Raw genomic sequence first — 14,271 nt, 5'->3', positions numbered from 1 at the left:
TGCCATATATGTCATGTAGGTTTCTACTTGTATCTCACAGCTCATCTTAGCATTCCAATATGCATATTCTCCAGTCCATTGAATAAGGAGCAAATCGTATTTATTCTTCATGGTCTCAGTCAAATTATTCTTATTCCCTGACACCTCCCTGCTTTCTACAATCAGATTTCATGGTCTCAACTTCTCAAATTCTCAGATTTTATTGTACCTGATGTTCACACTTATTATATTCTGCTTAGGTTACAGTGAAGTTAACTTGTCAATTTCTTTTATTATATTGTGACATCCTAATATGTCTTATTTGCTCCCATCTCTTATCAATTGATGATTGTTATTTGTTTAATTGAACTTTACATTTGAGAGAGAAACAGCTAAAATCCTGGGCTCAGAGAAACCTAACATTAGATTCTGCCACTGTAGATGTTTTGATCTGCTGCTTTGAAGAGAAATGAAATGTATGTCCCACTTATTTCTCTGTTTTGACAGGAGTTGTGCAGTGAATACCGCAAGTATGTGAGGAATGGCAAACTGCCTTGCACCAGAGAGAACGACCCCATCCAGGGCCCAGATGGGAAAATGCATGGCAACACCTGCTCTATGTGTGAGGTCTTCTTGTGAGTAATGCTGCAGCTGGAAAATATGGGAGGGTTTTGTCCTTTCTGCCATGTTTCCTTATTTTCAGCTGTAATATCTTATTTTTTAAATTGGCTTTGTTTTTTATCCATGGCATTATTGTGCCACCTTTTTGCACCATGTCCTAATTATGTAAGAATAATTCCAATATCTCAATCACTGCTTGGTTAAGCTCCCATGGAAGTGAAAAAAGATGTAGACCAAGGACCTGGCCTGTGCAGGGTGGAGGATGAAATCATCTGAAATCACACCATTGATCCCCAAGCAAACAAACCAATGTGCAAAACAGTGCCTCAGTCCATACACAGGGCCTGGAGGAATGGTTTAGAATAAGGAATGACTGGTATCTGGTGGAGTTGACTCCTCCACGTGTCTTGTCAGCTTGAAGAGCTTTGTTGAAACCTACTCTATGCTCCTACCCCCAAATTTCTCCCTCATCATTTCCAGAACTTTTCCTTCTTTGTAGAAATCACAGTCAGGAGTAAATTTATACATGTGACTATTTGCTTAATGTTTCTCTCTTCCACTAGATAATTATTATTATGAAAGGGATTCTAGAAAATATAAGCATTGGGTTCAGATTAACCTTCTGCTTCATTACTATGTTCAGTTATGAGAGAGCCACTTCAATAGGAAGACAAAAACATATTTAGAGGAAATAGAGAAATTCATGAAAACCACAACCTTTGAGGATTATGAAGGCTCAGCACACTTAGCCAAGGGAAAATCTCAGTCTGGAAATGTCCAAGTAGTTTTGTCTTTAAATGTGCAAATGGAGAAGTTTTAGGTTGTGTCCATGGGTGGATGTGGGGCCAGTAAGTAGGACCTGTAGGAGACAGATTCGGCTCAATGCCAGGAGACACTTTCTAAAGCTTGAGGACTTTAAGGATGAAATGACCTAGCATGGGATTTCAAGGATTACAGAGGTAAAAAACTGATGGGCAGATTAGAGCAAAGCGAGATAATAACCAGAGATACAGCTGTGAGTACTGGAAGTTTAGAAAACCACCTCTGAGTAGGCTTTACATTCTGCCTGGATTTATTAATTCTATGTCCTTGGAAAGCTCTACATTCTGTCAGTTTTCTCACCTGAAATTGGGCTTAAAATAGTACTTCTTCCACATGCACTTGTGAGGATTTTAGTAATATGAGCACAATATTAGGCACAGAATTAAATTGTCATTAACTGTAGCAATTCGATGATATTTGAGATCAATTTCAACCTGGAGATTTTATGACTTGCTCATTTCTTTCTTAATCACTCTCTTTTAGCCAAGCAGAAGAAAAGAAAAAGAAGGAAGCAGCTTCCTTTGAGGTGAGGGGATCTTCTCCAAGTCAGAGGCATATGGACCTGGGACCCATACATGGCACTCAGTGAACCCATAAATTCCCTGAAGCTGTAGGAAACATGCAGACAGTTTCTGTTTGTGTGTTTGTTTCCATGTGTGCATAGACATGTGAGTGGCTTTTTTGCAATTGAGGATCCATTATTTCATCACTTGAAAACATTCATGTCTTCAAAATTAAGAACTATTCTAAAATAGGCCAGTTGCCGATCCCCACTTAAGAGAAAGTCCAGTCTCCAGTTATTCTTGCAGTGTGATCCTACCTGTGTTCAATACCTCAAACTTGTCTCCTCCGTTTCACAGGAATTGTGCAGTGAATACCGCAAGTATGTGAGGAATGGCAAACTGCCTTGCACCAGAGAGAACGACCCCATCCAGGGCCCAGATGGGAAAATGCATGGCAACACCTGCTCTATGTGTGAGGTCTTCTTGTGAGTAATGCTGCAGCTGGAAAATATGGGAGGGTTTTGTCCTTTCTGCCATGTTTCCTTATTTTTAGCTTTAATATCTTATTTTTTAAATTGGATTTGTTTCTTATCCATGGTATTATTGTGCCACCTTTTTGCACCATGTCCCAATTATGTAAGAATAATTCCCATATCTCAATCACTGCTTGGCTAAGCTCCCATGGAAGTGAAAAAAGATGTAGACCAAGGACCTGGCCTGTGCAGGGTGGAGGATGAAATCATCTGAAATCACACCATTGATCCCCAAGCAATCAAAACAATGTGCAAAACAGTGCCTCAGTCCATACACAGGACCTGGAGGAATGGTTTAGAATAAGGAATGACTGGTATCTGGTGGAGTTGACTCCTCCACGTGTCTTGTCAGCTTGAAGAGCATTGTTGAAACCTACTCTATGCTCCTACCCCCAAATTTCTCCCTCATCATTTCCAGAACTTTTCCTTCATTGTAGTAATCACAGTCAGGAGTAAATTTATACATGTGACTATTTGCTTAATGTTTCTCTCTTCCACTAGATAATTATTATTATGAAAGGGATTCTCGAAAATATAAGCATTGGGTTCAGATTAACCTTCTGCTTCATTACTATGTTCAGTTATGAGAGAGCCACTTCAACAGGAAGACAAAAACATATTTAGAGGAAATAGAGAAATGCATGAAAACCACAACCTTTGAGGATTATGAAGGCTCAGTATACTTAGCCAAGGGAAAATCTCAGTCTGGAAATGTCCAAGTAGTTTTTGTCTTTAAATGTGCAAATGGCGAAGTTCTAGGTTGTCTCCATGGGTGGGTGAACATGGGGCCAGCGAGTGGCACCTGTAGAAGACAGATTCGGCTCAATGCCAGGAAGCACTTTCTAAAGCTTGAGGACTTTAAGGATGAAATGACCTAGCATGGGATTTCAAGGATTACATAGTTAGAAAACTGATGGGTAGATTAGAGCAAAGCGAGATTATAACCAGAGATACAGCTGTGAGTACTAGAAGTTTAGAAAACCACCTCTGAGTAGGCTTGACATTCTGCCTGGATTTATTAATTCTATGCCCTTGGAAAGCTCTACATTCTGTCAGTTTTCTCACCTGAAATTGGGCTTAAAATAGTACTTCTTCCACATGCACTTGTGAGGATTTTATTAATGTGAGCATAATGTTAGGCACAGAATTAAATTGCCATTAACTGTAGCAATTCGATGATATTTGAGATCAATTTCAACCTGGAGATTTTATGACTTGCTCATTTCTTTCTTAATCACTCTCTTTTAGCCAAGCAGAAGAAAAGAAAAAGAAGGAAGCAGCTTCCTTTGAGGTGAGTGGATCTTCTTCAAGTCAGAGGCATATGGACCTGGGACCCATACATGGCACTCAATGAACCCATAAATTCCCTGAAGCTGTAGGAAACATGCAGACAGTTTCTGTTTGTGTGTTTGTTTCCATGTGTGCATAGACATGTGAGTGGCTTTTTTGCAATTGAGGATCCATTATTTCATCACTTGAAAATATTCATGTCTTCAAAATTAAGAACTATTCTAAAATAGGCCAGTTGCCGATCCCCACTTAAGAGAAAGTCCAGTCTCCAGTTATTCTTGCAGTGTGATCCTACCTGTGTTCAATACCTTAAACTTTCCTCCTCTGTTTCACAGGAGTTGTGCAGTGAATACCGCAAGTATGTGAGGAATGGCAAACTGCCTTGCACCAGAGAGAACGACCCCATCCAGGGCCCAGATGGGAAAATGCATGGCAACACCTGCTCTATGTGTGAGGTCTTCTTGTGAGTAATGCTGCAGCTGGAAAATATGGGAGGGTTTTGTCCTTTCTGCCATGTTTCCTTATTTTCAGCTGTAATATCTTATTTTTTAAATTGGCTTTGTTTTTTATCCATGGCATTATTGTGCCACCTTTTTGCACCATGTCCTAATTATGTAAGAATAATTCCAATATCTCAATCACTGCTTGGTTAAGCTCCCATGGAAGTGAAAAAAGATGTAGACCAAGGACCTGACCTGTGCAGGGTGGAGGATAAAATCATCTGAAATCACACCATTGATCCCCAAGCAATCAAACCAATGTGCAAAACAGTGCTTCAGTCCATACACAGGGCCTGGAGGAATGGTTTAGAATAAGGAATGACTGGTATCTGGTGGAGTTGACTCCTCCACGTGTCTTGTCAGCTTGAAGAGCTTTGTTGAAACCTACTCTATGCTCCTACCCCCAAATTTCTCCCTCATCATACCCAGAACTTTTTCTTCTTCATAGTAATCACAGTCAGGAGTAAATTTACACATGTGACTATTTGCTTAATGTTTCTCTCTTCCACTAGATAATTATTGTTATGAAAAGGATTCTAGAAAATATAAGCATTGGGTTCAGATTAACCTTCTGCTTCATTACTATGTTCAGTTATGAGAGAGCCATTTCAACAGAAAGACAAAAACATATTTAGAGGAAATTGAGAAATGCATGAAAACCACAGCCTTTGAGGATTATGAAGGCTCAGTACACTTAGTCAAGGGAAAATCGCAGTCTGGAAATGTCAAAATAGTTTTTGTCTTTAAATGTGTAAACGGAGAAGTTCTAGGTTGTCTCCATGGGTGGATGTGGGGCCAGTAAGTAGGACCTGTAGGAGACAGATTCGGCTCAATGCCAGGAGACACTTTCTAAAGCTTGAGGACTTTAAGGATGAAATGACCTAGCATGGGATTTCAAGGATTACAGAGGTAGAAAACTGGTGGGCAGATTAGAGCAAAGCGAGATAATAACCAGAGATACAGCTGTGAGTACTAGAAGTTTAGAAAACCACCTCTGAGTAGGCTTGACATTCTGCCTGGATTTATTAATTCTATGTCCTTGGAAAGCTCTACATTCTGTCAGTTTTCTCACCTGAAATTGGGCTTAAAATAGTACTTCTGCCACATGCACTTGTGAGGATTTTATTAATGTGAGCACAATGTTAGGCATAGAATTAAATTGCCATTAACTGTAGCAATTCGATGATATTTGAGATCAATTTCAACCTGGAGATTTTATGACTTGCTCATTTCTTTCTTTAATCACTCTCTTTTAGCCAAGCAGAAGAAGAAAAGAAAAAGAAGGAAGCTGAATCAAGAAATAAAAGACAATCTGAGACAGCTTCCTTTGAGGTGAGGGGACCTTTTCCAAGTCAGAGGCATATGGACCTGGGACCCATACATGGCACTCAGTGAACCCATAAATTCCCTGAGGCTGTAGGAAACATGCGGACAGTTTCTGTTTGTGTGTTTTTTCCATGGGTGCATAGACACGTGTGTGGCTATTTTTCAGTTGAGGATCCATTATTTCATCACCTGAAAATATTCATGTCTTCAAAATTAAGAACTATTCTAAAATAGGCCAGTTGCCGATCCCCACTTAAGAGAAAGTCCAGTCTCCAGTTATTTTTGCAATGTGATCCTACCTGTGTTCAATACCTCAAACTTGTCTCCTCCGTTTCACAGGAGTTGTGCAGTGAATACCGCAAGTATGTGAGGAATGGCAAACTGCCTTGCACCAGAGAGAACGACCCCATCCAGGGCCCAGACGGGAAAATGCATGGCAATACCTGTTCCATGTGCGAGGTCTTCTTGTGAGTAGAGCTCAGGGCTTCTGAAGGAGTGGGGAGATAGAACTAAGAGAAATTCTCAAACAATTGCAAATAATACATTTTCCTCTCCAGTGTAGCATTTAATTTTGGGTGTCACATTTAAGTTAAAAAAAAAAAAAATAGCACAAATCCCAAATAGCAAGTTTAGAGAGCTCTCAGGGAATTATTGTGATGTAAAAAGAAACAGAATAATCTCTTTTAGGATCTTTCAGAACTCAGAATATTTTATTCAGGAAAGAAAACACTTTATGATAATCTTACTCATTGCTTTTAGTTCTGCGCAGGATTACCAGCTGAAATAGGAAATGGATGAGATTACATGTAAAATATCATTATGGTACTCAGAAAAAATTAGGAAATTTTATTTTAATTCACTATCTGTCTACTCGTTTTGTGTGATCTCAAGGAATAGAATTAAAATGGATGAGAGCTATGGGGGACAGGTCTGAGTGCAACATAAAGATGAACTTTGCAACAGTTAGGGAAGGAGAGGCTGCTTCGGGAATGGTGACCTTCTCGTGTAGGAGTTGGATGACCATTTAAAGGGGACTAAGATATAACTGTACAATAAATGACATGCTATGTCCCCTGAAACAAGCCTGTCATTCTGTAAGTCTTTTGATCTTTGTCCAAAGGGATACTCCAATTTATTTTCTCTCTCTGGATTTAGTAGTTAGTCATGCAGTTTTTTTCTGGTAGAAAACAACAGAACCCAGATTGATCCCATATTATTTGGGCCATGGAAACACTAAACATCTGTTAGATAGAAGTCAAGATGATGACTATGTATTCATTGTCATCAGTGTTCATTGAATGCATATAATTGTTTTGTATCGATACTTGCCAAGAGCTTTGCTACCTAATCTCATTTAATCTTATCAACAAACATGAAATAAATTCTGTATTATAAGTTTTAGATAGAAATTAAAGGCTCAGAGAGGTTGTGAATGATAGGAAAATCAACACAAGAAAAACAAAGTGATAATATTTCTCAATGTATGATGTAGACAGTATATGATAATTTAGCAAAGCCATGATCAGCTTGTGGTAGTTGTATTTAGCTATATTAGGCATGTTTCAGTCTTTTTTTCTTTACCTCTACATTAATCTCCCAGTGACAAGGAAGTCATTCTGTCATTTAATGGTCAACTCTGATACTTCCTTACAATTTCCCTGTATGGAAAGAAAATGCTTCTTGAATTTTTTAGTTAAGACTCATGATAAAGTTTAGATCAGTTTTCGTTTTAAATAAGTATAAGAAACCTCACAATTTTGGAGTTGTTTAAATAATTTCCTCATCACTATAAAATTTCATATCCAAAAGAAATACAGTTTTTTTACGTCATATTTTATGGTTATGTTAATAAAGGGTATTGACTTTCTTGAGAATTATTCTTCCCTCTATAGTCTTTTTTTGCACACTTAAAATCATATTCAAGCATTCTCTTAAACTTTTAAAAAGTTTTAATTTGATTAATGGACAAGTTTTACATTGATTGGAACATATTAAAACATTTTTACAAATTATTTTATATTTTTCTGTCTATATAACATTATTAAATTGCTTGTGTTATAGATTCAATTATGCCATAGATCCATTCACTAAACTCAGCTTGCAACACTGTTAGTTATCCAAAATGATTAAGAACTGTCACTCTCACTTCACTTCCATCATATGCCTGCTTTTGGAGAAGTCACTGATAATAATGATTACACTGATGAGAATACCAATCTCTTATATCACTTTTGTCAATCATTTGTTTATTCTATTTGTATTCTAATGTATCAACTCATTTCAGGCTCATGATAGTCTAATGAAAAAAGTATTCTTACTAACTTACTATCCTGTCTCTCCTTTATCCTTCCCATTTAAAGATGAGGAAGCCACAAAGAGATTAAGATTTTTTGTGCTTCTTAAGCAATCTGGCTTGAGTTTTGTCCTCCTAGCTACCATGCTATATTGCCTCTCAAAAGCCAAATATTACCACTTTATAAAGAGTTGTTGCAGATGCAAACGAATCGGCAAATAAGAAATTCTTTCTGCAGTGTATTTGCTGGGAAGCTAAACAGATTTATTCATTAAGGGACTTTCTCTTGCATCCCATTCTCTTGCATAGTCATTCTAATCTATTCCAATAAAATTACAAACAACTATGATTGGATCTTTGGGGTTACTTGAGACTAGTCAAAGCAATGAATGGTCAACTGGTAAATGTTAAGAATCTATTCTACTGCACTAACATTAATTTCTTCTCTTTTCCCTGACGCCCCACATCCTGGTACTTATAGTCAACAAGAAGAAAGAGCAAGAGCAAAGGCTAAAAGAGAAGCTGCAAAGGTAATTTTCTCAGGAATGCTAGTGTTATGCCTTTCTCTCTGTAATAGCGTTCTAGCTACCTCACCAGCAGAAATGTTTTCCTATGCAATTTTCATGCCTGAAATGAACAAAGAAAACCTTTAACCTGAGGGAAAATTATCTTGATTAGGAGTTTGCAGAGGACCAATTTTGTTGCATGATAATTCAAATTTGGAGCTTCATTTCATGAAAATTGGAGTGTTATTAACTTTATAAGGAATAGTCTCCATATTCGACTTTTCTTCATTCTCTGTTGTCAGGCACAGATTATTAATATCAATCTTTTTAATTTACTAATTTTGATTTATGTAATTCAAATATCTGCTGTTTCTAATAAAAAGTACAAGATCTTTAACATTTATATTAGTCCAATTTACAAAAAAATGCACAAATATTTATCATGTTTCTTCTTTATCACTTCCTAAATATGGAAGAAATACTATTCTCACTCATAGTTAATGATAATTACATAAATTTTTTACTTTCTAGTTACTTTAATCTACTGTATTTTTTCTGCATGCTTTAAAAATTTTACCAGAGGCCTGTTGTATGAAACCAGTGCACTGGGAGTGAGAGGGGTAGGGCTTTGTCTCTCAGCCTGGCCTGAGCCCTCTCACTGTCCAGGATCCCTCACTCCTTACCTCCTGCCTGCTCATTCCTTACCACTAGGCTCCTTGCTCTTTGCTCCTGACCACTTGGCTCACTGCTCCTTAGCAACAGGCTCCTTATTGCTTGGCTCACTGCTCCTTCGCACTGCCATGGAGGTGGGAGAGGCTCCTGCCATCATTGCTGCACTCCCCAACTGTGAGCCCAGCTTCTGGCTGAGCAGCTGCTTCCCCTGTGGGAGCACACTGACCAAGAGGGGGAAGCTCCCGCATTGAGCGGCTGCCCCTGGTGGTCAATGTGCATCATAGCGATCAGTCATTCCGGTCATTTCACAGTAACAATCACTTAGGCTTTTATTATATAGATAATTTTACAAGTAGCAGAACAAAATTTGACTGTATGTAGATGCTAGATTACTGTCATATTAGAGCTCTATATAAGATTTACCCTTATGTATTCTATCTCCTAGCAATAGTTGCAAAGTATAAGCCTGATAATTTACTTGGGAAAAGTTGATACAGTTTAAAAGTTTACCTTCCTCAATAACTTTATGTTAGCTGAAACCATTTTTGTTGTTGTTGTTGTTGGTAATTTAGAATTGAAAATTTGTTTTACCCATAATGTCTGAGGAGTTGCTAAGTTGTCTTAGATTTTTCAAATGATTCTAACACATTCCTTTTTCTCTCCACTCCTGTAGTTGCTCTCCAGTTTTAAGTCTATAGCCCCCACTTTAACAAGTAACTCCCTGAAAGGTGTCAACTTCTCCAGATGTCATGCTTGTTCTCTCCTCCACATCTTCAAATATTTCTTTATTTCTTAGTTGAGCGTGTTTTTCTCTTTTTTCCTTTGGCTCTAGAGACAAATCAAAATTCAGCAATGTTCTCTTTTTGCACATTGCTCTTATTTTTTCCTAGCTTTCTTGAGACATAATTGACATATGACATTGAATATGTTTAAGGTGTACAATGTGTTGATTTTGAAATGATTACCACCATAGTTTTAGTTAACTCCTCCATCACATCACAGAATTACATTTGTGTGTGTATGATAGGAACATTTAAAATATACTCTTAGCAACTTTCAAGCATATAATACGGTATTGTTAAGTGTAATCACCATGTATGATAGGTCCCCAGAGCTGATTTGACTTATGACTATAAGTTTGTACTTTTTTACTGACATCTCCCCATTTTCCTCCATGCCCTCCAATTCCTTGTTAACCACTTGGTAACCATTCTACTTTCTGTTTCTATGAATTCGGCTCTTTCTTTTTTCCACATAGAAGTAAGATCATACACTATTTGTCTTCTCTGCTTCACTTATTTTACTTAGCATAGCGCCCTCAAGTTTCATCCAAATTGTCGTAAATGGAAAGATTTCCTTTCTTTCTCATGAAGGCTCAGAGTATTACCAGTTCCTCTCTTTTGAGTCCTATTGATTCTTCTCACCTTTGATCTTTTGTAGCTTTTGTGGACTGATGTGCAACACAATATATATATTGTTCTTTATCAATTGTATCAGCCTTCTTCTACAACTGAATGGTAAACACCCTCAGGAGAATGATGAGGATGTTTACAGATCTACTTTAGTGCCAGGACAATTCTGAGTCTGTGACATGAGCTTTGAAAAGACTTATTGATTTTTTGCTTCTTACTCTTTGCCTATTTCTCATAATAGGCAAAGGTACAGGAAGGGTAGAAAACTGCTCTGAGAAAATATTTTCTTCATTTTCCAGGAGCTCTGCAGTGAGTTCCGGAGCCAAGTGAGGAATGGAATGCTCATCTGCACCAGGGAGAATGACCCTGTCCGTGGCCCAGATGGCAAAATGCATGGAAACAAGTGTGCTATGTGTGCAACTGTGTTGTGAGTATCTACCCTTATCTTTCCCATGGAATTTCTTCATCATTAATCATCCCTGAATCTCACACTTTTTTTTCAGAGATGTATAGATTATATACTGTATACTAGGTAATTTTAAAAGCACTTGGACAAGGACAAGACATTAGGTAATGTTGAATCACATAATGACAATGTTATTCTCTATTCAATAATCCTTCTATCTCCTAATTAGGCAATGGGGGGAAAAGTCTTAATTTAGTGCCAACATTTCCTTAACATTTGATAATTATCATTAAGAACAAAGAGAGCAGAATTTTGATAATCTGGGTGGGATGATCTCTTTGGTCCCTCTCCAACCCCTACATTTTATGATTCTATGAATATATTCAGATATTGGTTAAGGGAAAACCATTTAGACAAAGTTCTGTGGGTCTGATATGTAAAGACTCTTAACATAACCTGAATAAGAAATAAACTAGAGAGAATCATATTTATCCTTTCAGAAATATTACTATACACAGGTGGAATAAATACTCTGAGAAGTGGTTTAGTGTAGAGAGTTAATCCCCTAAGAGGCAGGCCCATGTCATAGCTGTTTATTAAAATGTCTTCTTGGTAAGCTAGGTTCAGGGCCTAATAGGCCATTGTGTTATTCCACTGTGTGGGACAAAACAGGAGAAGCTCACCCTAGCCAGTGTAGTTATATGGTTAGAGCATAAGCCTGTACACCCAAAGAGGTGCAGGTTCGATTCCTAGTCACATACCTGGTTTGTGGGTTTGTTCCCTAGTTCCTGGTGGGAGAGTGTTCGAGAAGCAGTCAATCCATGTGTCTCTCTCAAATAGATATATCTCTCTCTTCCTCTCCCCCTCCCCCACTCTCCTTCCTTCTCACTCTCTCTGAAATGAAATGGAAAAATATCCTCTGCCTTCTCTCCCTCTCCCTTTCTCCTTCCTTCCCACCCTCTCTGAAAAGCAATGGAAAAAAATACCCTCTGGTGAGGATTAACAAAAAAGAAAAAGAAAAAAAATACAGGAGAAGCTAATGTCATATTACCACCTCTAGTTCTCCTTCTTAAACTCCTAATCTCAAGCTAAAACAAATGTTGAGAAAAATATTTAAATAATATCTTCTGAAAAAGGTGCAAATTTATGTTGCTCCTTAACTTTCCCATGACTTCTTCCAGTGTTAAGTATAAGATTTAAGTTCCATAAAAAGAGATTAACAGGGCAGGGCAGAAATTAGGGCTTTTCTCTCACCTGCTGGATTTGGTTTAGTGTAGAGAGTAATGTGAATAATATAATTCACCTGCTTAGTAGAGAAAAGGGTGGTTGACCTCATCTCAAATGCACAGGCAACTAGATGAAAGTTGTTATGAATAAACTGAACTGGAAGAAGGGATCTTCATATATAAAGATCCGAATTCATTTTTTCAGTTTGGATAGTCAGTACAGACACTAGGATTGGGAGGAGGGAGCAAGGGCTGGCCTAGTGAGAATGGAATAGGTGAGCAGCTCCAATGACCTGAAATACCTACCTTTACTGTTTCTCTCTTAGAGGTGATGACTAGGTTAGACATGATAAAGGCTAAGGATATTTTCCAGCCTTACTATGCTTCATGTTAGTAGAAAATGGCAAGAATGCCAATCAGGTTCATGAAAAACCTCCAAATATTAGTTGTTGAAACTTCTTGGGCTTGAATCATTATTGCACTCTAAAATTTGAATTTCAACTTGAATATTATCAATGCCATTAAAATAATATTTATAATTTTTTATGTTATAGTGAAATGTGGTTTATTTTGATTACAGACCCATTTTTTTTTACTTGGTTTCATCCCTTTATTTTATCATTGATGTGGTAATTATTTAAACAGAAAAAAAGTTTCACAATTTAAAAAAAAATCAAAGCAATTGAGGCTTTTTTTGGTTGAAGGCACAGACTAATAAAAAAAAGACCGCCTCAAGTTCACATACTGATAAAAAAAAAATCATGCTGGTTTTAATTTTTAAATGATGCTGGGAACTACTGAATTTATCTGCATAAATGGACAAAGTATTAGCACCTCCTAAACTGGATAAAATTGTACTGAAGACTCAATCTTACCTTTGGTCTGAAAGATTCTCATTCCTTCTGAAAACACATTACCAAAGAGAATGAAAAATTGTATTTAGTTTGCATCTTCTTTTTTTATTGCAGTGAGCTTGAAGAAGAAGAGAAGAAAAATAATGGTACTGAAGAAAAGGCGAAAGTTGAAGCTGAGAAATTTAAGAGAGAAACAGTAAAGGTAGGTATTTCAGGTCATTGGAGCTGCTCACCTATTCCATTCTCACTAGGCCAGCCCTTGCTCCCTCCTCCCAATCCTAGTGTCTGTACTGACTATCCAAACTGAAAAAATGAATTCGTATCTTTATATATGAAGATCCCTTCTTCCAGTTCAGTTTATTCATAACAACTTTCATCTAGTTGCCTGTGCATTTGAGATGAGGTCAACTACCCTTTTCTCTACTAAGCATGTGAATTATATTATCCCAATAAAGAAGTACATGCAGATTGTCTTGTTGTCTGAATGCAATCCAATAGAGGAAGATTTTAGATTGCCCCCATATCTTGTCATGTAAAGGTTTTTATTAGTTAAAGAAAAAAAAATTACCTAAGTTTTCATCCCAATTAATTTTCTGTGAGATTTTGAAGAAATTACTCCATAGCATCATTTAGCCTGGGTTTGCTTCTTAACATCTTTATGATGATGATAAAGAGATGATGATGATGATGATGATTATACTATGATAATGACAATTATAATGGTGATGGCTATTAATTATTTCATTGCGACTGTATGCAATGTGGTCTAACAATTTTATGACTGATTTTTGTAGTAATCATTCAAGGAATGTATTACTATATGTATTTTATAGAAGAAGATTCAGAGGCTTAGATAAGAAGTTCAGGACTGTATGTAATTAGTAATTTGAGAGCAAGCAATTGGACCACAAGTTCTAGTTTTAATGCCCATGATGTGCTTTAGATTTTACAGTTTCAATTTGTAATTTTCCTATCGGTAGGCTGTGTTCATTTCTAGAATATTCAGGAAACAGTTTGTCTCTTTGCCTTTTCCAGCATCTAGAGGCCATTCATGTCCCTTTGCTCTTGAACCTCTTTTGTCATCTGCAAAGACAACAACATTTCATCTCTATTTTTTTGCTGTCATGTCTCCCTCTCACTATCTCGTCTGTCTCATTCTCCTTGTTTTAATGGCTGAACTTTGTGATTACATTGGGCACAGTAGAATTTCCAGGAAAATCTCCCCATTTCAGTCTCCCATCTTTAATCACATCTGTGAATTCCTTTTGCCCTAAGGTGATATTCACAACCTCTGGGTATTAGGGCTCATTCAAATTTGAGATTAGGGA

The 14,271-nt window shown here is 37.3% G+C and overlaps 1 protein-coding gene across 11 annotated transcripts in view; it reads left to right on the top strand.

Moving 5' to 3' along the window:
- Positions 1–14,271, top strand: part of SPINK5 (serine peptidase inhibitor Kazal type 5) — a 69,565-nt gene that overhangs the window by 35,199 nt on the left and 20,095 nt on the right. For 6 of the 11 annotated variants that reach the window (XR_006740739.1, XM_045576956.1, XM_045576953.1 and 3 more), the window contains exons 13-22: positions 487–614; positions 1,906–1,948; positions 2,283–2,410; positions 3,707–3,749; positions 4,084–4,211; positions 5,505–5,580; positions 5,914–6,041; positions 8,349–8,397; positions 10,757–10,884; positions 13,058–13,145. Coding sequence is in view for 10 of the 11 variants with exons in the window: in XM_045576956.1 (XP_045432912.1) it covers positions 487–614; positions 1,906–1,948; positions 2,283–2,410; positions 3,707–3,749; positions 4,084–4,211; positions 5,505–5,580; positions 5,914–6,041; positions 8,349–8,397; positions 10,757–10,884; positions 13,058–13,145 (939 nt within the window). In the remaining variant the exon portion in view is untranslated. The remainder of the gene's footprint in view (positions 1–486; positions 615–1,905; positions 1,949–2,282; positions 2,411–3,706; positions 3,750–4,083; positions 4,212–5,504; positions 5,581–5,913; positions 6,042–8,348; positions 8,398–10,756; positions 10,885–13,057; positions 13,146–14,271) is intronic. The other 5 variants (XM_045576957.1, XM_045576958.1, XM_036423562.2 and 2 more) reach the window with 5 other exon arrangements.

This window comes from Pipistrellus kuhlii, unplaced genomic scaffold, assembly GCF_014108245.1.
Source record: "Pipistrellus kuhlii isolate mPipKuh1 unplaced genomic scaffold, mPipKuh1.p scaffold_m20_p_8, whole genome shotgun sequence".
Classification (NCBI taxonomy): domain Eukaryota; kingdom Metazoa; phylum Chordata; class Mammalia; order Chiroptera; family Vespertilionidae; genus Pipistrellus; species Pipistrellus kuhlii.
Note: the sequence above shows the minus strand (reverse complement) of the source record. Positions and strands in the feature narration are given on the sequence as shown.